This window comes from Solanum dulcamara, chromosome 6, assembly GCF_947179165.1.
Source record: "Solanum dulcamara chromosome 6, daSolDulc1.2, whole genome shotgun sequence".
In the NCBI taxonomy this organism is placed as follows: domain Eukaryota; kingdom Viridiplantae; phylum Streptophyta; class Magnoliopsida; order Solanales; family Solanaceae; genus Solanum; species Solanum dulcamara.
In genome coordinates this window covers 69,007,276-69,033,106 of record NC_077242.1, presented here as the reverse complement: position 1 = coordinate 69,033,106, position 25,831 = coordinate 69,007,276, and the positions used below count along the sequence as shown (strand labels likewise).

The following is a 25,831-nucleotide window of genomic DNA, read 5'->3' as shown; positions in this document are numbered from 1 at the left end:
ATAAATTTTTGATGTCTTGTTTGGTTGACAAGTTTGAGATAAATTATCCATCATTTATACTATAGTGATGAGATAAGTTATCCACATACATGGTGGGATAAGTTATCCCAAGATAACTAATCTCAACATAATTAATCCTGAGATAACTTATTCGCAACCAAATGACTCCCAAGAACACTAGTGTCTTTACCGTCCGAACTTTGGAGCATATATATTATATTAACGGTGGTACACGTATATCAGTCTTAATATTTGTTAAGTTTCTACCCAAAATTAAAGGACCCATTTAAATTAATTAAAAAACTCACTCAAATACATAATACCCACACCCAAAAATATAACCCAAACCCCCCAAACCAATTCACTTAAACACTTGTTTAGCAGCATCCTTTCCCCAAATCTTCATCCCCAGAATCATCCTCAACACTTAATCCTCCAATTTCTGCTCAACTTCCTCACCATCATCATACTTAACCAATTCTGTCGAAAGACTTCCGTGTAGAGGAGAAGGAGTGGTAGGACTGGTACTGCTGGACGCTGGTCGTCTCTCCGGTCTCGTTCATGACTACCTCGGTAAGTTCTTGGTTCCGTTCACAATTTTTTTTTAAAAATTTTTCCTTATAAAAGTTTCAACTTTGTTTACTGATTCAAGGAAAGTTTCAATTTTTTTTATTTGGCTGATTTCATGTCTTTTTTCTTAATCTAAAATTGGGGGAAAAAGATAAATGTAGTTTATTAATTGTAGAGAAGAGTTACACATAGAAATCACAACTAGAGGAAAGCAACTATCAGGGAGGCAAAAGATCAAGAAAACAAGTTATCCCTTGAAAGTAAACAAATACATGGAAACTTTACAATTATTAGTTCCTTAGCTTTCCCTTCAGTCTCCCAAAACGGACATTTGATGTCATATGGAGCCAACTCTTCACGTCTGATAAGAATGTGAAGTAGGTATTCCTCCAAGAATGGTTGACAATTAAACAACCCAAGATTCCGCCAAATGCGACAAAGAAACCTAGCACCATTGATATATAAAACAGATCGAAACTCCTCCTCCTCCTCCTCATCGTCATCATGTTCTTGAGGATTGGTGTTGCTGCCATGATCGATATGGGGGCTAGGAGGAGCATATCCGGGACACTCTTGAAGAGGTGGACCGCAGAGTTGAGCATTACCACTCTAGAATGATCTATCCATACTTTGCAATTAAGTGCTTGACAGAATTCTCCTTGATAAGTAGTTGTTGGAAAAATCCAACAAACTAAGAGAAGTCAAATTTGCAATACCTTGAGGGATCATACCAGAAAACTGGTTTCTTGACACGTCAAGAAACTCCAACATCTTCATTTGGCCAATTCCATCAATGACATTTCCATTCAGATCATTTCTTGAAAGATTCAAATAATCCAATCCTCTCGTCTCAGACCTCCAACCAATTCATTACTTGAAAGATCAATAGTCTTCATATATAATAAAGGATTCTTGTACTCAGAGTCCTGGTTTTTCCATTGAATCAGTGGTCACCAAAGTACAAGTCATAACGTGGAATCTTGTCATAAAAAACCTTGGACTACAAAATCCATTGGCTCACCAGAACTATCATCTTGATACAATAAGGTAAAATTGTTGAAGCAATGTGGAATTTTACCCGATAATCCATTTGATGAAAGGTCCAGTATTCAAAGAAATTGAAGCTGACATACTATCAATGGTATGTTGCTCCACAATCTGTTGAACCGCAGGTTTAGAATGCACAAATTGAGTAGATCAGTGCCTATCCATACTGGGATACTTCCTGTTAACTTATTCCCTCCAAGATCCAAGATTTGCAACAACTGACATTTTGTAAAAGAAGGCAACATTCCACTAAAACTGTTATGACGTATGTATAACGCCTTCAAATTTGTCAAGGAATCCAATGAATGTGAACCTTCTCTAGAGAAATTGTTATAAGCTAGATTAAGAACAACTAGACTAGACATATTTATCCAACAATTAGAAAGTTCTCCCGAGAATTGGTTGTAGACAAGTCAAGAGAATTGGTGGGCGTTCTAGTTGGACAAATGGAAGAGATGGATCCAAAAAAAACTGATTTTTATGCAGGTAAAATACTTGGAACATTTGTAGGAACTAGGGGCAAAGGTCCTGAAAAGTTGTTAGAGCTTAAATCTATAACCATGTAATCATATGTATTCACAATTAAGGTAGACACTCTTCCACTGATTTGGTTGTTTGAGAGATTCAAAATCCTTAGATCGGGGGCCAAGCCAGAGAACCAACTTAGAAGTTTGTCTGAAATACTTGCAAGAGAGATACCAAGAACAATATAGTCGTTTTGAAGCCATTTTTGTAAAGGAGGTCCCAAATTGCAAGATGGAAGGCTTATAACTTGTGGCGGGAAGTTCTTATTATTTAGGTTAGTTAGGAATTTCCATTTCCAGAAAAAAAGAAGGTAAAAAATAAAATATTGGTTTGCGATGTGAAAAGGAGGAAGCCAATCAAAGCTCGTCTTCAGAGACAATGACTTGAATGACAAGTCCAAATCCACTAAATTAGAGAGGTTTGAAAGGTGGGACTGTGGGACTTGGTGAAGATCCCACCTTTCTTATTTTTGTTCAAATTTTGCAAAAGGTTGGTGAAGCTACCATATTTCTTAGTGATCACTTCGTTTTAGCTTCGAAGGAAAATAAAAATTGTGGTGGTCTTTGAAATGGTAGACGATCTTTATGAGGATAAAAGACAACGTCCAAGACATCCATTTTTTAAGAAAAGGGGAAAAGTGGGTTTCTATCTTGGGTGGATCTGATTTGAAGAAAAATAGGTTTTGTATGGATTAACATAAAATATGAGGGAATATAGAAAGAAAAATGGAAGTTTTCTTAAGGATTCTATCCATGGTGAATTTTTCGCTAGTGTAGTGATGGTTGGGTGGTTGAGGTAGAGAAAGAACAATGAAGAAGGGACACAAGGAAGAAGGGGTGGGGGAGTGGGGTGGTGATGGTTCCTTTTTGGATTTAATTAAAGAATTAATAGTAGTAGTAGTCATGCCTCTATTGGTTTGCTTGGGGAAGGAAGAGAATGTAGGGGAAAGTGGCTGATAATTTGTTGATGTGTTATTTGGTGATCGAAAGAATGATAAAGCGGGGAGGAAGTGGAGTGGGGTAGGGTGGGGTTAGGGTTCCTTATGTGGATTTTTTTTAGCATTTTCGTTCACCTTCCTGACTTCCTCCTTCTGTCCCAACCAAACCTATCAAAAAATCACCCCACCTCCCTACTCATTCCTCTGTGTTTCTGAAACTGAATTTATCTGAAAATCACCCTACTTTCCACCCATTCTTCTTCTTCCCCACCCCACTTCCACAACAAATCACCCTGCCCCCCTTTTTTAAAACGTACTAGTAAAGGTTGACGAAAGATGGAAGGAAAAGATTTTTAATTAAGAAAAGCAGATGTAGAAATCACTGACGAGGTTGTTTGCAGAAAAAATGAAATTCAACAACTTTTTGCCAAATTTAGAAAAATAAGAAAAAGAAAAAAAGGAAAAAGAAAGGAAGGAAAAATAAGACTCATTTTGGTGACAATATAGATTTTCATTTGATGAGGTGATGGAGGAGGTTGCCGCTAGGAGAAGAAAGAGAAAAAAGATAGAGAAGGAAAAAAATAAAGTAAAAAAATATTTTAATGAAATAACCGAAAAGATAGACTATTTTTCCCCATATAATTTTCCCCTCATACTGAGCGGAGCACTTTCCATGCCATATAGGCATAAAAGGGGCGGACTATTATTACAATCTCAAAATGAATTTATGGGTATCATAAGACCCCCATAAACTTTAGGGGTCCTTTGATTTGCGGACTAAGTTATCTTGGGATTATAATCCTGGGACTAAAATACTATCAAGTTAGATCAGATTAGGTGGGATATGCATGATTAAGGTTTTGATTAAATTTATACTTTGTTTGGTTGAAGGTATAAATTTAACTTGATTTATGCCAGGCTAAATTTATACCTTCAACCAAACAAAGTATAATTTTGATCCCGAACTTAATCCTGCGATATCCCACCTTATCCCTCTTACCAAACCACCCGTTAGTGTCTAATGGAAAATCAGAGACTAGTTTGAGGGGGTCTTTATGCATTCTCCCTAACATAAAATTTGCATGTTTGTTCAGATTGATTAGAGAAATCATCCATGCATAACTTATGCAATTGATTGGTTGTCACATGTGAAAAAATATGTCTTGCACAATTTTATTCACTGTATAATTGACAGTATTAAATTATGATCACATTAAGTTTTGTAAGAACTTATATATTATTTTACGAAGGATATAATATGGAATAAGAATACGTGTATCAACAAGAATTCCTTCATTATAAACAATTGTGCATTATACTCTCCACATAACTAGCTCCAAAACAAACAAGCCCTAAATGCACCACATAAACACATGCATATGCAACACATGTCTACTTGAGTGATACTAGTTGTAGTATACCAAACAGCTGGCTTTCCTACTTGCAACAGGTTCCATTTTCAGGAGTAGGCATGCTGTTGCCTTCTTTGCATAGTGCTTTTGTCTCCATCGCCATTCTTTCCCAAACACGCCTCATCTCTGGTTGATTCCCTTTTTTTTTGTAGTTTACTTTCTGCAAATCCATCATTATTGAATAATGTACTTCACAGAATGACTAAAGTTTGTTACTATTTTGACATTGTGATCTAGTTTATAATTATGTTGATTTACTTGTAACTTTTCATAGTAGTACAACATCTGTTTGAGAAAATGCGTTTAAGGATATGTCGTCTGTTTTAGTGACTACTTTATGTTGTTGCATCCTTTCTGCTTATTTGGCTTCAGATGGCGAGCTATGCGGAAGAGACATTTGAATTTATGAAACTTGCTTTAGAACAGGTATAACCTCTTATATTGCCGATTTGGTTTATGTGTGTGTTTATTTTATTTTGATGGTTCTCCAATCAGATGAACAACTACAAGTTGATTGAAAAAAGGAAACTGATAGTATGTTCCAACCTAACAAGAATGATGAAATGCAAATTTTCTATAGAGGACTAAAAAGAAAAACTTTATTGGTCACATTCCTGTAGACCGAATTTGACTTTTTGCACAATAACCCCAATGTAATTCAAGCTACCTGCTACTGTAATCTGAGTGAAAATGTGAAATTGAATTTTTGTTTCCTTCATTTATTTGTTTAATTAAATCGAGGTGTCCTGTTTTACCTGCATTATCTTTATTTAGAGGTTGATTTCTGAGTCATTTATTGCGTTTGCTGAATGCCGAGGGTCTTTCGAAAACAACCTCTCTATCTTCATGAGGTAGTAGTAAGGTCTGCGTACATCCTACCCTCCCAGACCCCACTTGTGGGATTTCACTGGGTATGTTGTTGTTATTGTTGTTGTTGTTGTTGTTGTTGTTGTTGTGTTTGCTCATCTTTTAGGATATATCTATTTGGTTCCTCTTTAGTTATTAAGGTTCCAATCTTAGCCCATGGAGTTTAGAGGTAGAAGCAAAGAAGCAGGCATATGTGAAGTTGGTAGATAGCAAGGATGATGAAGAGAAGTGGACAAACAGGGAAAAGTATAAGATGGCGAGAAAGGAGGCGAAGATGGCAGTTTCGGCGGCTAAAACGGAAGCCTTTGAACGCCTTTATGCAGAACTAGAGGATAGAGGTGGGGATAAAAAGCTATTTAAGCCCGCCAATGCGAGAGAGAGGAAGGCACGCGACTTGGATCAAGTGAAGTGCATCAAGGACAAGGATGGTCAAGTGCTGGTACAGGAATCCCACATTATACAGAGATGACAGTCATACTTTCATGAACTCTTGAACAAATGAGGGGACAGAGACATTGTGTTGGGAGACTTGGAGCACTTGGATAGGCGTTGCGACTTTGGATATTGTAGGAGTATAAAGGTTGAGGAGGTTAAGGGAGCTGTTCGTAGGATGTGCAGGGGAAGAGCGAATGGACCTGATGAGATTCCTGGGAAATTTTGGAAGAATGCAGGCAGGGTAAGATTGGAGTGGCTGACTGCGTTGTTTAATGTCATTTTCAAGACAGCGAAGATGTCGGACGAATGGAGGTGGAGTATAATGATTCCCGTGTACAAAAACAAGGGAGACATTCAAAGCTGCAACAACTATTGAGGTATCAAGCTGCTAAGTCACACTATGAAAGTGTGTGAAAGGGTGATGGAAATGAAGGTGAGGAGAGGTGTGTCTATTTCAGAGAATCAGTTTGGATTCATGCCGGGACGCTCAACTACAGAAGCCATTCATATTGTAAGGAGATTGGTAGAGCAGTATAGGGAGCGGAAGAGGGACTTACACATGATATTCATTGACCTAGAAAAGGCCTATGACAATTTGCCAAGAGAGGTCCTATGGCTCTTTTCACCATAGTAGTAGGTGTGCTCATTTGTCTATTACCATTTGATTTATGCATTTGATTGCTGCTTATATTTGTTGGGCCGGTATACTTTGGTTAGCTTATTTATCTATAGTAGTTAATTCTCCTTTCTTTCCGGATTGTCCTACCACGACTTTCTCGTTCTCATTATTCCTTGTTTTCATATTGTTTTCGATATGCTTGGTTCTATCTGACCTTTGTCCTGTTTTTCCTTGTTTCCCTATCTCGTTCTCCTCTCTTGAGCCTAGGGTCTTTCGGAAACAGCCGCCCTACCTTTTAAGGGTGGGGGTTAGGTCTGCGTACACTCTATCCTCCCCAGACCCCACATGGTGGGATTATACTGGGCTTGTTGTTGTTGTTGTTGTTGTATTTTTAGGCTCATATTGTCTCCCTAGCTTTTCAGCAATGAAATTTTCCTATATAAGATTAGAGTGTGATTTTACAATTAAAAAATTAGAATGTGATTTTACAATTAAAACATTAGAGTGTAATTTTCTCCCTATAACAAGTCATGGATATTTCAATGTTAGAATCTACACCAGTCAATCTGTATTACATTGTTATGGTAATGACTTTTGACGTCTCTTGAATTAAAGTCTCTAACTCTTGCTGCTACAAATTAAAACATCTTGGCGTCTTGATGATGATTTTTTTTTCTTGTGATCAGTATACTTTTTGTTCAGAGCAAGCAATTTGCTTTATACTTGACACTTATTTTATGCCTTTTTCTATATGGATTGATAATGATATACAAAATCAAAGGAATCACATTCTTTATATACCTCGATTTTGCATGATGTTACATTATTTGTCTTATTAGTGGTATTGGTTGGAAAAAAGGAAGTTAGGCTGCATAATTAGTAATACTCAAATCAAGAGGTCAGATTTAAATAATTATTGACAGAGCTTAATGCTTATTAAGTTCATCCATAGTTGTAGATGTTTTCTACTACTTTATTCCAGTTTATTTCACTAACACAAAATCTTTAAGCACGTCTCCTCCCAAAAAGATGGGTATAAATTGAATGAAAAAGACTATTGCTTGGTGTTATGACAAAAAAGTAGTGGTAAAATGATCTGGTAGGACTTAGGTGTTCAAATCTCTGACTTCATACTGCATATATGTGTAATTACATTCTTGGACAGTGTGCTCTTTCTTTCTTCTTTTGCTCCCACATTCCTAATACTTTTTAATTTTCTCAGGCAAATGATGCATTAGCCAATCTTGAAGTTCCAGTTGGGTAAGATTCTTGCTGAAGTTAATTGTTACTTTGGAAATGAAATTCTTAGAATAATTTAGTTTCTCTTAGGGAACTGTATCATCTAAAGAACGTTCTTTGTACATGTCAGTGGCTTGGTCGTATTTCATCTTTGTTAGGGCCATGTCGACAATAGGCATTTGTGCCTCCTTGTTGTCTACTTTGTTGATCATTATGGATGCATATCAGATTTTTCCACTTGTATAGTAGAGGCACATTTTTCTAAGTCAATTCAAACCCTCCTTCCAACAAAACCTCCCCTAAACCTTGATGTAGAGTTGAGCAGAATGTAAGTCGTAACAGTCACATGTGCCCTCGGATTAGCTTTTCAATTATCTATTTGCCTCTTATTGGCTTATTTTCATAAATATCTTAAATTTATTCGCTTGAGAGCTAATTCTTTTCAGTTTCTTTAGCCTGGAACAATGTTAATTGTTTTATTTGTATTTAGTTACTACCTCTTCTGTTTTCTGCTATCCTCTTTGTGGCTTGAACCCCCAAAAGAATAAAAAATAGAACATTTTTACTATGGTGGAAACAATGTATTCATTTAATTTTAATTATCCATTAGAGATTAATCTAGTACTTTCGTTGGCTAGAACTATGCTCTCCTTGGAAAGGCTATTCTCTTTTTAGTACAGGGACATCAAATGAAAAGAGTAGTTGTAGAGCACTATGCTATTATGTTTTTCTTTCCTTGTAAGTTGTATTAGTTTTTGTTGGCTAGGGTCATATGGGAGTGAAAATTGATCTACTTAACTCACTAAAACTCCATTCTCCCTTTTAATTCCCTCATATCATGAATCTTATCTACAGGGGTATAGAAGCTAGACAATTGGTGTGAACAGATAAAGAAAGATCTCGGAAATTTATAGAAGAGCAATAATAATACCATACAACTACAACAACATACCCAGTGGAATCCCACAAGTGGGGGTCTGGGGAGGGTAGAATGTACGCAGACCTTACCACTATCTCATGGAGATATAAAGACTGTTTTCGGAAGACCCTCGGCTCAAAAGTGTCGGTCCCCAAATAAGAGAGAAAAACCAATATATATATCATAATGACAAAAACGAAAAGCGCTGCAAATTTTACAAGACAGGAACAACAACAATCAAAAGACAATAACAACACAACTACAATGGCACACCTAGACCTACGACTAATCCTAAACCGTCACAAGGCAAGACATCATTCTATCCCTACTAGCCTTCTACTCCTACTAACCTTCTATCCTAATCCGCGACCTCCACTCCTTTCTATCTAAGGTCATAATAATACCATAAAAGATAAAAATTGGAAAAGAATACACCTATTATAGGAAAATGGTCCAAATTCTAAAACATTAAAACAGTAAAAACTGTGGGAAGGAAAAATGTGCCAGAAAAGAAAAATAAAGTTGCAAGACGAAAAGAAAATTGTGAATGGTATGGGAGGAAGTAGATGGCTAGTCCCAGGGTGCCGCACGGATGGAGGAAGTTTAGTGGGGTATAAATATGTGCAACATATAACAATCATGAATAGAATGGAAGCCACCTCTTTCTACACTGCCGGGTAGCTAAGCAACTCTGGGATCTCTTTCTTGGCATGTTTAAACTGAATTGGATCATGCCGATCTCTGTGAAAGATCTACTGCTATGTTGGGGTCTCAAAGGAAGAAACAAGGTGCTGAAGGGAATCTGGAAACAAGCTTTGCCTGTGTTTTAGGTAGTATGGATAGAACTTAATAAAAACAAAGGTAGTATGGATAGAAAGAATTTCTAGGTGCTTTGAGGGTAAAGCAACTAATGCCCAGGAGCGGAAATACAAGTGTTTGTACACTGGCTTTATGGTGCGAATTTCAGGATGTACATGATATTGACGGAATGATGGATTTCATTAGCACTCTACAGACATAGCCTATAGGACCTACTGAACAAGATGTCCTCCCTCTTTTGTTTTTTTAATGTAGGTGATATCTCACTTTTGTACGGTCCGACACCTTCTTGATGTTTGGCTTTGTTCCATTTACAAAATCTTTTCTTTACTGATTAAAAAAGGAGGTAGGCAGCTTATGGAAAGCTGTGTTGGTAGGAGTAAACAAAATGGATGTAGCAATTCCAACGTGGCTGGAAGAAGATGCATTGTCCGGGTGAGTGTTGCTAGTGTGAGAGCATAGGGAAGGGTTGGTAGTTGGCTTGCCTAGGGTTTCAAGGAGGAGGAGGAGGACAAAGAAGAAGACAAAAAGGAGAAAAGTTTGCTGATTTAAAACAAAAAAGAAGAAGAAATGAAAAGGACCTGTTGGTCTCTATTTGAACTTGATGGGCAAAGGATATAACCCCCCTCCCCCCCTCTCCATCCCTCCTCCTGGTGTTGGTTTAAGATAGTGAAGATTTTCTGGATAACTAATCCTATGCAAAGGTGTACCAAAGACAGGACTGGCTGGAATAAAAAAATTGTCTGTTAAAGTTTCTTCAATTATTTTGGTTCAGTTAGCATATTTAATTATGTTTTTTCCTCATTTCAGCTGCGTCGTTGTTGAGGATGGGGAAGTCATTGCCTCAGGAAGAAATCGAACGACTGAAACAAGAAATGTATGTGTTCAACTCTTAATTACCTTAATAAGATCTGTATTAGGTATCTTCCATTTTGTTAGATTGTCTAAACTATTATCGATACGTATGCTGAGATTATCTGTCTTGCCCACTTGTATTCATATGTATTTGATAAACATTTATGCCCAATGTCCACATGCATGCTGTAATGAACATACCAGAGAAAAAGATGTGCAGTAAGGGAGAGGTTGTATTGCAGTGGTGATATCTCCTGTTTCCTGTTGCTTGGTAACTATTGAAAGCATCATTGTTTACTCTGAAGCATTTGAACTTTTTACCTTTAGCTCAGTCATGTAGTTGTCCATAAGTGTAGGTGTGAAACGCTGATGAGTGAATGTGTTAAAAGGGACAAGGTAGACTTAAAGTCACTTGGAAGGAAATTGTCTTGAAAGAAGTACAGTTTCTTGGAATCCATATACATGTAAACTTAGCAATTACTAGGGTATAATGAACGAAAACGATCTATTCTGGTGATACCAATTAGTTGAGGATATGTTTAGTCATGTTGTACGCTTAATTTAGGTCCTATGCTTTAAGGAGTCTCTTAGTCATATCAGAGATTTATACACTAAAATAAAATATAGGAAAATCTGTTACTTTTTTCGGTATTTTTATTTTGTATGATATTGGTCTCAGATGAGCTTAAATGGTGAACTACATGGTGTGTTTGGGTTCCTGTAGCTGGCCCCAACTTGAATTTGTGAGAGAAGCGTACTTGTCGTTGTTTGTCAATGATGTAATTGGCACAAGGGTAGGGAAAAGAACGAACGTCTGCACAAAATACTTCTCTAAGAAATGGAAGTTGGTTTGAGTCACCAAGGGAAAAGTGGAAAAGACTGCCGTTATCGTGCAGGATGAGGCGCCGGGGGGTTCAGAGTGGAGATTTATCATATTGCATGAAAAAGATTTTTTCTGGAAGTGTATGTGCTCCTACATATATTTACGCTTGAAAGATATTTTTCTTGATAACAATCTTCTTACTATTTCCTCCCTTATCATGTTGTAGTTGATATATATAATTTTGGATTTTTATTTCATTCATTATGCATAGATTGCCGTGTGGTTCTCAGTCCTGTTGTGCTGAGATGCCTTATGAAAAGATTCTTTCCCGCATCGGGATAAGACCCATTACTTGCAGTTGATAGTTGCATGATTATTTGCTTGGTTTGGCTTAATATATTGACTTTCACTAATTATTTAACCCTTGATATTGAGGTGCACTTATTTTCTAATCATGTAAACCTGAGTAAGCATTCCTATAAATCCAGGCTACAAGACATGCAGAGATGGAAGCAATTGATTTTCTAGTTGAACAATGGCAGAATAATGGACTTTCACCTCTTGAAGTTTCTGAAAGATTCTCAAAGTGCATTCTGTATGTTACCTGTGAGCCATGTATAATGTGCGCAGCAGCCTTGTCATATCTTGGTATGTTTAAGCATTTCATTATCTGCTGGTCTTTCTTTATATAACTCTGGCACCTTTCTCTAACATAACATGTTCCTCTGCAAGGAATAAAGGAGGCATATTATGGATGTGCAAATGATAAATTTGGAGGTTGTGGATCGGTACTATCACTGCATTCCAGCAGCTCTGAGCTTCCAGCTAGGTTTGATCCCAAACTGATTTTAATATACTGAATGTTATTCTCCATAATTCAGCTTTCCAAGAAAAAGTATCCAGTGACAAATGGGAAATTTATCGGAAGTTACAAAACATAACAGTGAATTAGCCTCATCAAAAAAGGGTTTCAAATGCACTGGGGGAATAATGGCTTCTGAAGCTGTTGCTCTTCTTCGGAGCTTCTATGAGCAAGGAAATCCAAATGGTATACCTCTATCTCCATAACATTATAATGCTAGTAAATGCTGTTTGACACTAGATACTATACAGAAAGTGGAAGATGACCAACAGACTCAAGCAGTTCCAGCCTGGAGTTTATCTGCTTCCCTCAGTCATCGTGTCACTGAATTTGATGTTTTCGCAAGTGAATCAATATATTTAGAAATCCTGATAGAAATTACCCTGAAATGAAATCAGGCTCAATTCGAGTGTCGTAGTTTTTCATTATATTGCTTCATATCTCATTCATTCAGCATAACTATCACATATTACATAGTATTGTCTGGAGAAACTGTGCCCCGACGTGCCTTTTAGTGGTCTACTAACAATTTATATATGTGAAGTTTTTGCACCATTTTCTGAAAGAGGAGCATAACTGGCGGACTGCAATTTATCTCTTTCAGCTTTGTAAGTAAAGGTCTCATTCAAGCTTTGATAGGGTAAAATCTTTTTTTTTTTTAAAAAGTTAAATAAATTGGGAGGGGGTTTGAAGAGCAGAGAAGGTGCTCACATATCAGTATGTCTAAATATGATGACAGAACATACTTTGATTTTTTTTTTTTCATTTGTTAAATCAAGTACAGAAGAATAATTAGACTCCTAATTGGCTCAGAAAATTTGTCTTATATGGGAAATATGCATTCAGAAAACATGCTTAGACTTTGAGGTCGTTCTCATCAAGTTCAGAAAATGAATACTCATTCATCTCTCACATTTTGTATGTTCTTTCTAATGTTGTTGCTATTGTGGCATTTATTATTTGTATGAGCTTACTACTGCAAGAATAACTTCAAATGAAATTTCTTTTTAGAAAGGGGACTCACGATATAAACCAACTTTTGCTTGGTTGGCAGTAAACAGTATGTCAGTAGGGTTAAAGGAAAGGGGGTGAGTTTTGGTATTTAGGTGGAGAGGTAAAATGGGTGATATGAGTTTGATGTGTTGGACGTATTTGCACCAATCTCTTGTTGCATGCTTGCAATGAAAATGCATTTCCACAGTTACAGCACCTAGGTTTCTTGAAAGTGCACCCCATGTTTCACACCTATATTTTCATTTTGTTAGAATAGGAATAAGTGTACACAGTCCTACTTAGAATAGGAATAGGTATACACAATCCTACTTAGAATAGGAATAGAAATAGGAATAGTTTATAGTATCTTACTTGGAAAGGGATTGTTTATAGTGTCTATAAATAGGGTTTTTGTGTAATATTGTTCTTACACAATTCAATAATATTTTTCTCCTATATATCTCACATGGTATCAGAGCTTCTACGATTTTGGTAGAAAATTAAAGAAAAGCTTCCGCTGCCGGCGGGCGGCTATGACCTATATATGCCGCCCGTCTGGCCATTGGTTATGTTAACAAAAGTAGGGCCAATGATATATGATGAACCCCATATTCAGGGAAGGAAACTTAGTTTGAGAGGTCACCGTGTGTCAATTTCCGACAACTTTCTAGGGCTGTTTTTGTCAACCCCATATCCGTCAGTGTTTGTGTCGCACCATGCATCATTCCGGTGACTACTTTCTCATATCTATTTTGTGTAGCACCGTGCATCATTCCGGTGACTACTTTCTCATATCTTATTTGTGTAGCACCGTGTCATCTTTTCGGTGACTACTTTTTCATATTCGATTTGTGTAGCACCGTACCATCTTTCCGGTGACTACTTTCTTATTTGTGTAGGGTAGTGCCATCATTCCGGCCTACCCATATAATTTCTCTTTTTCAGTAGGGTTGTTCCTTCAATCCGACCCTACCCATATAATTTCTATTTTTCAATAGGGTTATGCCATCATTCCGATCTTACCCATAATAATTCTCTTTCTCAGTAGGTTTGTGCCATTATCTCGGCCTTACCCATATAATTTTATCTCTCAGATTGTGACCACTTTCAACCATCAATTCTAATTCTCCGACTCATAAGCATGTTCCGACTAATTTTTTAGTGACTTTCTTATTTAATGTCGACTCGTCTATTGATTCCAAGACGATCCATATATTTTATATCATATTTTGAGCACTTTCCGACAACCACTGCACTGTGAAGAAGTCGATATGGAGCAACCACTTGATTTTGTTGCTCAGGGGAGTTTGGTAGCCTTGTATGTCGATTGTGTAAGTCACTCTATTGTCTGAAACAGTCTTTTCAAACTTTAGTTTGGGAAGTTCAACACTGCAATATGCCCCAAATCCAGTATTTCATGAGAAAACCAAGTACATTGAGATTGACTAACATTATGCATCAAATACAGTAGTTCATGAGATTGTCACTTTGTCAGAGAAAAGATACTCTCAGGAGATATTGTTACAAAATTTGTGAAGTCAAGTGATCAACTTGTAGATATCTTCACCAAGTCCCTCACCGGTCCTCATATTAATTATATTTGTAAGAAGCTAGATACATATGTTTGGTATGCACCAGCTTGAGGGGGAGTGTTAGAATAGAAATATGTGTACACAATCCTACTTAGGATAGGAATAGGTATACACAATCCTACTTAGAATAGGAATAGAAATAAGAATAGTTTATAATATCCTACTTGGAAAAGGATTGTTTATAGTGTCTATAAATAGGATTTTTGTGTAATATTGTTCATATGCCGAGGGTCTTTCGGAAACAGCCGTCCTACATTGGTAGGAGTCAGGTCTGCGTACACTCTACCCTCCCCAGACCCCACGATGTGGGATTGCACTGGGTTGTTGTTGTTGTTGTTGTTGTTGTGTAATATTGTTCATACACAATTCAATAATATTTTTCTCCTATATTTCTCACACATTTGAATTTCTACAACATAAAGATCCATTCTTCTCCAACATCTTACTTGTTTTGTCTCTTGAAAAAGTTTGAGTAGTTCTTGTTTCTATGATTTCAGCACCAAAGCCTCACAGACCTCTAAAGCAGCAAGTATAAAAGTAAGTGTTCCTTCAACTTCTGGTACAATTTGTAGGTTATCATCCAATATTGTTATGGTTTTATATAGCTTTAGAAAGCTAAATTTTGAAGTTTATGTCTTCGAATTGCTATTATCTTAATTGTGAAGAATGGAGCCGTTTACATAGCTGTACACACTTGAAGGTAAGTTAAATGATGTAGCAATTAGACCTGTTCCATATGCTTCATGGAATGTCATTTGAAACAATGGTTGTGAAGAAATCTTCTCATTGTAGGATACTCTTTAATTTATCTTTTTATAAAAATAACTTTGAAGCCGTTTTATTAGCACAAGTTTTTAAAGCACTTTTTTAAGAACACATCAACGGTTTATTATCAGTTTTAATACCTTTATCTGAATACATTATTGATTATTTATAAATTACTTTGAACACTTGATGATTATCGGTTGTTTTAATAGAAAGGGCTTTACGGTTGCAAGTAAAGGGGGAAGGGTACAAATATTCGTTTTTGAGACCACCATTTATGTCGTAGCTTAATTTTATAAAATTTTATAAATTTAGTCATTCCATACAAGAAGGCATGCAAGACTGAAGTTGCAAAAATTTGCATCTAAAATTTGGCATATTGATGCGTGCATGCAAACTTTTGATTTTTTTACGTGAAGCTTGGCTTGCCTAGGTCAACTTTTTGACAATTATGTCTAAAGTTTGACTTGTTAAGGGAAAACTTCAAGAATGTATATGCGAAAGTTTCAGATATATATCTTCGAATGTGAAGATAGTTTTTCTGCAGTTTGCTACTCTTCAAGCTTGCAATAATAGAATTTTTAATGTTTCTAAGTGTTTTTAATAATATCACTTGATTTGAACTTACTTTTCATATTCGAAATTCAAAACTCACCTAAAACATTATACTTCAATTGTTATTGATTTGGAAAGGATTTGCTGCACTTGAGCCGAGGGTCTTTCGGAAGCAGCCTCTCTACCTCCATGAGGTAGTGGTAAGGTCTGCATACATTTTACCCTCTCAGGCCTTACTTGTGGGATTTCACTGGGTATGTTGTTGTTGTTATTGTTATAGATTGGAAAGACGCTATTATAACAAATAATAAGGGGGCATAATAACTTGTATGTAAAGCTTATGAAGCAAATAACTATAACTTCAAAAGTGAATTCTAGCATGACAATTAATTTACTATAGTTAAGTAAAAAGCAAGAATCTAACTTTTGTTTCGATACAAATCATTCATTCTTGAATAAAGCCTCTGAGCAAGATTTTGTCTGTAAATCAAAATTTATACACAATTCAAGAAAATATAAAGAGTAAACATAGTGTAAAATTGTGACACTGAGACAAAAGTTTTGAAAAAATTACATACTTTCAATCTCAAGCCAGTAGGAATCTTCTAAGTTAGCTCCTGGTGCGTGCAACGTATAATGTCATGAAACGTGCCTTGCACATTCATTTTTCTATTATAAACCAACTTTGTAGCTTGTTCTGAATGTAGTTAAAAGTCATTATTGACAGTTCTCTTGCTTTTGTTGGGATGACATTCATAAATTCTACATTATTTGTCGTGAGCATATTGTACCTTCTGTTGATATGAAATGAACGTACCCATGTTTCGGGTGATTTCTTTTTCAAGTATTTTACAACAATTTTGTCAACATTTTCTATCTAATCCATGGAACTAGTAAATTCCTTATGTTTGTAGGTTGTTGTTGCATTGTGAAAGAGTGACATGATTGCATCTGAGAAGTATCTCTGTCTTGAAAAAAAAGTCATGTGATAAATGCATATTCCGTGCTAGCTCTCTGGATTGTCATTTGCAACTGTGTGCAATGAGCAGGTGACAATCTGATAGAATGGATAGTTTTTCACGTACCTCAATCGAATTTTTCGACTAATGGAAGAACCAATTGTAGGATTCATTATTTTCTTAGTCCGCAATTTCAAACGCCAAAGGAAATATGTTGTTGTTGCTTTCTTGAGGACCGCTATTATGAGGACACCACAATATTTTGACTTCAAAAATATTGTGTCTACCACTATTATCGGCCTACAACTCATCTAACTGGTGATTGAACCATAAGCAAAAAATGCATACTTGAAATCTATATTAAGCAGAAGAATGTTCGTGTCATTTGATGTTCACAATCTGTACTAAAATTTCTTGAACTAAGTCTTGCCCATGTGGCAAGAGCTGTGTATATTTTAACAAGATAAACACAACAAAAAAATATAAATATTTGCCCTAGGACAAGATTTTCAGTTTTAAGACGTGTTGTATGTCATAATAGCATTTTCAGTTCTTAACAGTTAATAGTATGTGTGTGTGTTCTTATCATCCCTCTTGATGTATGTGCAGTGGCGGATCCACCTTATGCTGAGGGGGTTCATCCGAACCTCCTTCGGCGGAAAATTATACTATTTATACATGGTTAAAATAATTTTTTATGTATATAAAGTAGATGTCGAACCCCCTTCGACTAGCTCGTGTGTCTAGTTATTTAGATTTTGAACCCCCTTATTTAAAATCCTGGGTCCGCCACTGTGTATGTGTACGTGCCGAAATTTCTTTATTTCATCATTTGAAGATATGATGGCAGCATACCATAGTTTTCTTTCAGGGATCCTCTTATCACAACATAAGCATGTTGTATTGCACACCATCATTTGTGGTACATCTCCTTTTCATTTCTTCTACCACAAAATTTGATGTGATTACATTTTTTCGTATCTTGTACAAGCTCTAATATGTAGTCGCATATCACTCTTTAATGTCATGTTCCTCTAGTTAGATTTAATGAAGTCAATAGAACAACTGTGTCTTTTTCATATTTATGAACCATCAAATTTAAGTCCTATATTCGCCTCTGCATGGTAAAAACTTACCCGCACCCCAGTGTTTACTCTAAATCAATAGATGCATGATGTGTTTGCATGTAAACTTTTACCACTTGACCATGGTTAATTAACATACATTCTCATCTTATTAAATCACTTAACCATAGTAAATTTACCAGCAAAACAAAATAATTACCTTGAAAAGAAAATATCTTTATCCTAGAAGCATGAAAATGCCAGGTACAATTGTTATCCAGAAAACTCAATCAATATCTTATTTTGCTAGATTTAACAAACTTGAATTGTATGTTGCGTGTTATTTCAATATTCAACATACACTTCTTCAATTTTCTTTATCAAGAAAAACTGATTGCACACTTATTTCATCCATAGAGGCGTTATTTTTCAGGATACAAATATCAATTATTTTCCTTTTGTTTTTCGTACCCTTTTCACCTTAGATGGCTGTCTTGTTTTTTCGATTGTTACTATGGGAGTCGCAAGTTGATTCTCCCTTGTCTATTCGTTGCGATCGATCTTTCATTCATGTCAATATGGTTAATTATTTCTCCTGATTTTTGTTATTGAATATTGGTTTCTTGTTCTGTAAGCATCATTCCTCTATCTCTTTTCAACATCCTCAAGCATTCTGCATTCTTCTTGTTGCGTGATGATGTTCAACTAACAATATCCCTGCATCTCTGTTGATATGTTGTTGTTCTGTTTGTTGAGGAGAAAGATTTGCACAATGCTATGATCTTCTTCATGCATTTAGGACAATGGTGTGTTACTACTACTACTACTAACTGACGAAAGATAATTGTGCAAACCTTTCTCTTTACTGAACAACAAGATGACATAGAACTACAACATATCAATAGAGATGAAGGAAAGTTATTAGCTGTATATGAAGACAACATGGTGAAACAACAAAAAATGCGGACTGCTTGAGGATGTTGACAGAGATAGAGGAATGATGCTCACCTAACAAGAACCAAATATTCAACTACAAAAGAAGGGTTAAACAATTAACCATATTGACAGAAATGAAGGACTAATCGCCATTGAGCAGACAATGGAGATTCAACTTGTGACTCTCTTATCAACAATCGAAGAAACGTTATCTAAGGTTAAGAGGGTACGAAAAGGAAAAATAATTGAAATTGATAGTCTAAGAGATAACGCCTCTGTGGATGAAATAAGTGCGCAATTAGTCTTTTTTGACTAAGAATATTTGAAGAAGTGTATGTCAAATGTTGCGAGTATATGCAACATACAATTCAAGGATGTCAAATCTAGCAAAACAAGATATTAAGTTGTGTGGATAATAGTTGCACTTGATGTTTTCATGCTTTAAGGATAAAAGATTCTTTGCTTTTCAAAGACAGTTGCTCTTTTGACTTCATTAAATTTGACCAGAGAAACGTGACATTAAAGGTGATATGTGATTACATCCTAGAGCTTATATGGAATACGAAGAATGTAACCACACCAGAATTTTGTGGTAGAAAGATACGGAATAAACAAAGGATGGCATGCAATACAACAGTCTTATATTGTGATAAGGGAAACTCAAGAAGAAAACTATTATATGGTGCCATCATATCTACATACGATGAAAGAAAGGAACCCCGACGTGTATATAAACATCAAGAGGGATGATGAGAACAGGTACACATGCTGCAATTGTTAACATCTGAAATATTATTGTAACATGTCTTAAAACTTGAACTCGTGCCCTAAGGGAAAATATTTATATTTTCTTTATGTGTTTATCTTGTTAAAATATATACAGTTCATATCGCATGGGCAAGACTTAGTTTAAGAATTATTCATATTGTTATTTATTTATCATTTTTGTTTACATGTAAGATCATATTGATGCTACAAAATTTGTTGTAAAAGGAGGAACTGAATATGTCGTAGACTGAATAGGATTTGTCAATGCTTGGTGTTTTAAATAGACAAGCTACCTTGCACCCACGCCATTGCACTTATAGATAACAGAAACAGGAACAAGTCTAGTTATTGTTCATACTGGTTCACAAGACAAGCTTGGCTAAAAACTTATTAGGTAGTAGTTCTACCAGTAAGAAGTACAAGATCATGGATTATTCCAGATAGTGTGAAGGAATTAATCACAAATCCCTTGAATGTGAAGGTTCTACTAGGGAGAAGGCAAACAAAAAGATGGTTGCAAGAACTGAACTTCCGAAAAATAGTTTCAAATGTTTGAGATGCAAAAGAAACGGACAAAATATTGTATAATTCATTTTAGTTTTTCTTTCAACTAGGATTAAAGTGGTTAGAATAAGAGCCCATTTGGATTGACTTATAAGTTGCTGAAAATAGCTTATAAGCTGTTTTCAGCTTTTTTGAGTGTTTGACCGGTCAATTTAAAGCCATTTTGTGCTTAAAATAAGCCCCAAAAAATAATTTGACATGTTTGTCTTACCTTATCTAAAGCAGCTTATACATGCTCTAATTGTCTCTATGACAATTTATTATTTCATTGTTTGGATTATAGGGTGTTCAATTTAATGCTCGTCTTATATACTTATCCATGAATTTGGTGAATTTGATACCATAAGAAATATACTTTCTTTGACAGATGATTGATCTTTCAGTCTTGATTTATTCGAATATGAGTTCCTTTATTTAACTTGCAAAAAAAAATTGAGATATTTTACTAAGAAAGATACAAGTGACCCTTTTTTCAAAAACTTTGAGCAATTGATATCCCTTGGGAAGCACTCTGCACTACTTCATTGTGTTAGATTTGTGAGATACTCCATAATTCTCATCTTTAAGGCAAAACTTAGCTCATGAAGATTAAAATAACAACTTACGCTCTATGGGCAACAGTTTGCACCGTATCACTAAGTCTTACTTATGGGATACTCTATAACTCTGGCCTTAGAGATAAAATTCAGCTCAAGGGCTTTATAAAAACTAACTTACGCCCTATGGACAACGCATTATACTATCTCATTATATCTAACTTGTGAGATATTCTATAACTTTTGCCTTAGATTCAAAACTTACTTCAAGAGTTCCATAACTTATGCTTACATTATGGGATTGTGTCTAATTTATGACATAAAAAAATCTACAATTTCTACCTTATTTTCCATGAGTTTGGTCTGGTTATTTAGGCCAGAAGGAAACAGAGAAAAATGGTGGAATCTGCTCCTAGTGTCCCCTATCACCGTAACATGACAACAAATAATTGGGTTCTGCACTTTAAAATATGCAACTAGAATGAAAATTTCTCTAAAATTAAAAAATCTTTCAGATTGGCTCAGTTCTTAAGCCTTTCAATAATCTGTTTAATTAATTCCCTTCTAATATGCAAAGCCTGCTGAATTAGTAATACTAACTGCAAAAGATTCTACACTCAGGTGCTGATGAGAGTACAAATGAGGAACTACTATGTTGCGAATGCCATTTGCGCAACAGGCAAGAAAGAGCAAGTTCAGTTATTGGAAGGATAGAATCAAGAAAGCTTTAGTTGGACTTTATCGGGCAAGCATAGAAGTAGAACTAGATCAGAACAAGCTTACAAATCGACATGGATTAACCTTTTGGCAATTCGACTGATGTGATTGAACAGAAGTACAAGACGAGTTTAACTACTCATAGACATTAATTTTTGAAGGAAAAGCTTGTTCTTTTCTTCTTTTCCAATCGTCCTAGTGAAATCAATGATTCTACTAACTAAATGGGAACAGCCGGTACAAGAAGACAACATTGAATAACTGTTGCATGCACCTAGGAACAAAATATATATTCAAGAATATTATATGGTTATCAGATGACACATTTTCTTTGCATCCATAGTAATAGCACTATTTTTATATATGTATATGGCCATCAGATTGTTGATACCTGTAGAGGTTACTACCCAGTCTCAGTCTATCATGTTCTTTTTTGTTAAAATAGGAAAAGTGTAAAAATGAGAATAGGTGAAAGAATAGTGATGTAGCAACTAGCAATAGCACTCGGATTAGTTCATTGTACTTGACATGTCTTTTTAAAGCCAATACAATAAGCATACACGTTAAGCAGCATCTTCATTACTAAACTTTTGTTAAGTCACAGCAGAAATGCGTAGAGCACAACGATCAAGAGTCACATCCAAGGGGTACTATACTATTTTATTCAAACATAGACAGTTAAAGATATATCCCTTTAGCAAGACGAGACAAAATTGAGACATGATCACAGCATATTTGAAGATGACACGTTCTAAGATTGCCAGTTTCAAACAGCGGTACATAGCAACAAACATCAGCGCTGCAATTATCACATACTAAAAAACAGATCTTTGAATTGAAGGTGTACAAAATCAACTAGTCAGATTCTAATCTTTGTCTTCGTCAACTTCAGAATCAACTGTTGGTTTGGCACTTTTTGCACTTTCAGGTGTCATGATGCGTCCAGTCATAGGATCAACTAATCGAGTATCCCGTGGACCACCTTTTTGTCCCATTGCCAACATAGGTGGAGGAGGTAATACGCCCGCTCGGAAAAGAAGGCGTTGAACTGGGTCTGAAGGCTGTGCACCAACGGATAACCAATACCTGCAGAACCACAAATCAGGAAGAAGACATGATTGTGTGATCCTGACAACTATCTGATGATTAAGAGTAAAAGAACCTACAAGCTCTAGTTCTTGCAACAAGTACAGCAAAGTCACAGTACAACCATTTAAGCACTATTTTCCTTTTATGGACCTTCGCAAGACTAAACTTGAGTGGCCACAATCTCATAAACAGGAAACACGTAATATCAGCATCAGGATTTATCATGCTATTAGTTATGCTCCTGTCTTGTATGAAACTATACGCACCAGTGATCAAGCACTTCGAGTGTTCGTCCCTACAGTCTAGGCACCTTCCTTTCCTGATCAGCTAAATAGGTCATAAGTCATCTGATATACACTAAAAGGGGTTTCAGTCCCTTCAAGAAGTCTACTTTGCAAATAGCTGTGAGACTGCACCTTTATTTGGAAATATATTGAATTTTCACATGATTTTTTTTATGTTAAAGCCTGTCCTAAAACATTAAGCAACTTAATCACCTTTGAATGACTCACGAGAAACAGTAGCAAAAAAAAAAAGAAAGTTTATGCAAGAACACAGTGCTAGTGCTTTTCTACAAATTGGAAGAAAAAGGTCCGACATATATCAACTACAATTTAACTCCCTGACTAACCCAGCCAAAATGAGTCCCAAGAGCAAAGCAAAGGTGTTAAAAGAGATCCTAACTTACAAATGTCATTTCTTAATCTGTCTTTAAGGGTTACATGATAATTAACCTTCCAAAATCACAGCCACACTCCTAATTCGCTAAACCAAGTTTACAATACATATTAAATTATGTGTTGCCTCCAGCACACTCGATAAATGAACCATTTTATCATGTTTATGGTCCATGTACACAATAACATAATAAACAAGAGAATAAAGATGGTAAAATCTTTGATTATACCAAACACAATCCTCACTAATGTTCCGCCGCATCTGCAGCCAAGAACGATCATTGCCACTTGAAGTTAACAGTGCAGCAGAGAACCATTTATTACTGTCATTATTATGAAAAGAGAACATCATTCCTATTTCCTACAACTTAAAGACGACAAACCCTCTTTTTTAGAAGCAAAAAGTTCAAGAAAGTCTAAAACAGCAAACTGTTAACCACTTCCCAGATGAGTTAGCATATTGTTCACCAGTTCAACTAGATGAATTTTGTTTTTCAAAGATGCATCTCAATCGAGTGAGCCTGCATTCAACTTGTCACGCTCACAACAAAATGTACGCAAAAATATCTCATAAGCAATTTATAGCCCAAGTAGTAAGTACTCATAATTGTAATTTTCTTTATAAGTAATAACTTCTTAGAAGAAGAATCTAAGGGGATACAACACACATACAACTAAGTATACAAAACCCAAAGAAATACATAAACCCCCCAAAATAACAACACCCCACCCTCCACCCCAAAGAGGAGGGGGAGGGTTACGGTGGTATAATGCTTCTGGTCTCTAAAACCAAATATCTTCAATAAATCTCAATTGCATTGTTATCTATGCCTTTTCGCCAACATAATTTACATTGGTCCATAACCTCCTTAACTCCAGTTGCACCTGTTTGATACAATTTTCTCAATAACTCAATTCAAATAGCTTAGTTGATCCCTCATAAATATCTACAATAGTCACCCTAGAAATCACCCAAAACATTTTAAATTTCTTCCTTATATATATCTACAATAGTCACCCTAGAAACTCCCCAAACACTTTAAATTACTGTATTCAGTCAACACATGTTACTCATTCTTTTGTTCATGTTTGGCCAGCGTATTCAGTCAATTCCTACAACAACTAAATTCTTTTCAAAAAATAACAACAAGATGGACAGAAGATTTAAAATGACAATTTAGCAAATCCTACAGCTATAAACCAGTCTTAACCGTTTGAATTCATAGCCATACAAGAATTTCAATGATTTTATAGATCAAATTGAGCTTCCACAGCCTGCAGAAGCAACTGAATTACTACCTTTGAGTAGTGTTACAATATTCTTAGTCAGACAACAACAACAAAAGCAGGATACATGAACTAAAGTCTAAAGGGTTTACACTTTAACTTGTCCTCATCATCTAAGCTTTAACAAGAGAGAAAAATGCAATTCAAGAATCTCTAAATTATAAAATGGAACACATAATATTGGGTATCAATCACAACAAAAACAAGAAGTTCAGAAATTTACTTACTTCAACCTATCAAAATTAAGACCCATCCGTTTACCACCATCTTGACCTGTACAAAAAAGAAAATTGTACAAAGATATTCATCAGCACCTCAACAAAACAACAAATATTTGAATTTCAAGATTCAAGAACTGAGATTTCTGTAAACAAAACCTTATATACAGCACAAATAAAGCTAAAAGATTTTTATTTTCTTCAAATGGGGCTAATCCAAAATAATATGAAATGAGTAATAATAAGCACAAATTAATTTCCAATGACAAATAGCATATTCATCAGCACCTCAACCAAACAACAAATATTTGAATTCAAGATTCAAGAACTGAGGTTTTCTGTCAACAAAGCCCCTTCATACAGTACAAATAAAGGTAAAAGATGAATTTTTTTCAAATGGGGTTAATCCAAAGTAGGGAAAATGAGCAACAAAATTAATTTTTAATGACAAATAGCATAATCTGTCAATAAAAATAGGGAAAATTAGTGTTTTTGTTACCTGGTAGAGGATTGTAGTAACCAAGTACTTCCAAGTGTTTGCCGTCTCTTGGAGATCTGCTATCAGCCGCCATTACTCTGTAAAAGGGTTTGTTTTTGCATCCAAACCTCGATAACCTTAATCTTACCACCATTTTCAACTGTCCTCCGGCGAGTGAATCAACAGTGACTTCCCAATCCGGCAAAGAATTGACACTCTAGGGTAAGAGCTCGTCTGTTGTGGCCCTTTAATTTCACATAATTTTTTTAAAAAATAATTAAAAGTTATGATCTAAAAATATTTTTACTTAGTTTTGTACTGTAGTAAATTATTTCAGATATATTTTAGAAAAATAAATAAATAAGTTTCACTCTCTTCAATATTTTCTTAATTGTTTCTTGTAATATAAAATCGCATAGGGAGCTACTCTTTTTTGGTTTTCAACCTGGTGTTCGAAGTCCACATTGAAACTCCGATTAATTTGAATTACACACTACAGAGTCCATTTCATAATGACGATTCCAATATGATTTTCTCTATGTATAGAGCTCGAATTGAAGACATCCTAAACCAATGTTGGTGCATAGGGAGCTATTACTTGTTAATGTTAGCTAAGAATTGCTTTATATGCTCCATCATTTTCATTTGTATATGTATAAATTATTTTATTAAAGATAAAATGGAAAAGAGTTAAAAAAAAAAAA

At 35.5% G+C, this 25,831-nt stretch overlaps 2 protein-coding genes across 13 annotated transcripts; one reads left to right on the top strand and one right to left on the bottom strand.

Annotated features, from left to right (window-relative positions):
* Nucleotides 1-248: 248 nt before the first annotated feature.
* LOC129891328 (tRNA-specific adenosine deaminase TAD2) lies at nucleotides 249-21,718 on the top strand. 12 transcript variants are annotated; one of them, XR_008767171.1, is made up of 11 exons: nucleotides 252-573; nucleotides 4,864-4,917; nucleotides 7,635-7,672; nucleotides 10,200-10,266; nucleotides 11,556-11,715; nucleotides 11,800-11,896; nucleotides 12,012-12,115; nucleotides 12,474-12,537; nucleotides 15,012-15,051; nucleotides 16,749-16,883; nucleotides 21,283-21,381. XR_008767171.1 is itself a non-coding variant. In XM_055966640.1 (10 exons), exons 1-9 carry the CDS (start codon nucleotides 562-564, stop codon nucleotides 19,541-19,543), a joined length of 762 nt encoding a protein of 253 aa, XP_055822615.1. In that variant the 5' UTR covers nucleotides 249-561; the 3' UTR covers nucleotides 19,544-19,552; nucleotides 21,283-21,371. The 12 variants fall into 12 exon arrangements, 7 of the variants coding, with proteins under 7 accessions (XP_055822615.1, XP_055822616.1, XP_055822619.1 ...); XM_055966640.1 differs by lacking the exons at nucleotides 12,012-12,115; nucleotides 12,474-12,537; nucleotides 16,749-16,883 and adding exons at nucleotides 17,665-17,715; nucleotides 19,301-19,552 and having other exon boundaries at nucleotides 249-573; nucleotides 21,283-21,371; XR_008767169.1 differs by lacking the exon at nucleotides 12,474-12,537.
* A 294-nt stretch (nucleotides 21,719-22,012) lies between these two features.
* On the bottom strand, nucleotides 22,013-25,401 carry LOC129891329 (30S ribosomal protein S16-2, chloroplastic/mitochondrial). The gene is made up of 3 exons (XM_055966647.1): nucleotides 25,149-25,401; nucleotides 24,659-24,704; nucleotides 22,013-22,464 (listed from the first exon to the last, which is right to left on the bottom strand). The coding sequence occupies exons 1-3, from the start codon at nucleotides 25,279-25,281 to the stop codon at nucleotides 22,245-22,247; spliced, it is 399 nt and encodes a 132-aa protein (XP_055822622.1). The 5' UTR covers nucleotides 25,282-25,401; the 3' UTR covers nucleotides 22,013-22,244.
* Between the last annotated feature and the right edge of the window lie 430 nt (nucleotides 25,402-25,831).

Bases quoted from the DNA above. Each gene is read 5' to 3' on its own strand.
- LOC129891328 (XM_055966640.1), top strand. The intron at 4,918-7,634 runs GTATAACCTCTT...TAATTTTCTCAG, and splicing joins TGAAACTTGCTTTAGAACAG to GCAAATGATGCATTAGCCAA. The intron at 11,716-11,799 runs GTATGTTTAAGC...TTCCTCTGCAAG, and splicing joins AGCAGCCTTGTCATATCTTG to GAATAAAGGAGGCATATTAT.
- LOC129891329 (XM_055966647.1), bottom strand. From the start codon at position 25,281: ATGGTGGTAAGATTAAGGTTATCGAGGTTTGGATGCAAAAACAAACCC. The intron at 24,705-25,148 runs GTAACAAAAACA...TTTTTTGTACAG, and splicing joins TTACTACAATCCTCTACCAG to GTCAAGATGGTGGTAAACGG. The intron at 22,465-24,658 runs GTAAGTAAATTT...GTGGTTCTGCAG, and splicing joins CTTAATTTTGATAGGTTGAA to GTATTGGTTATCCGTTGGTG.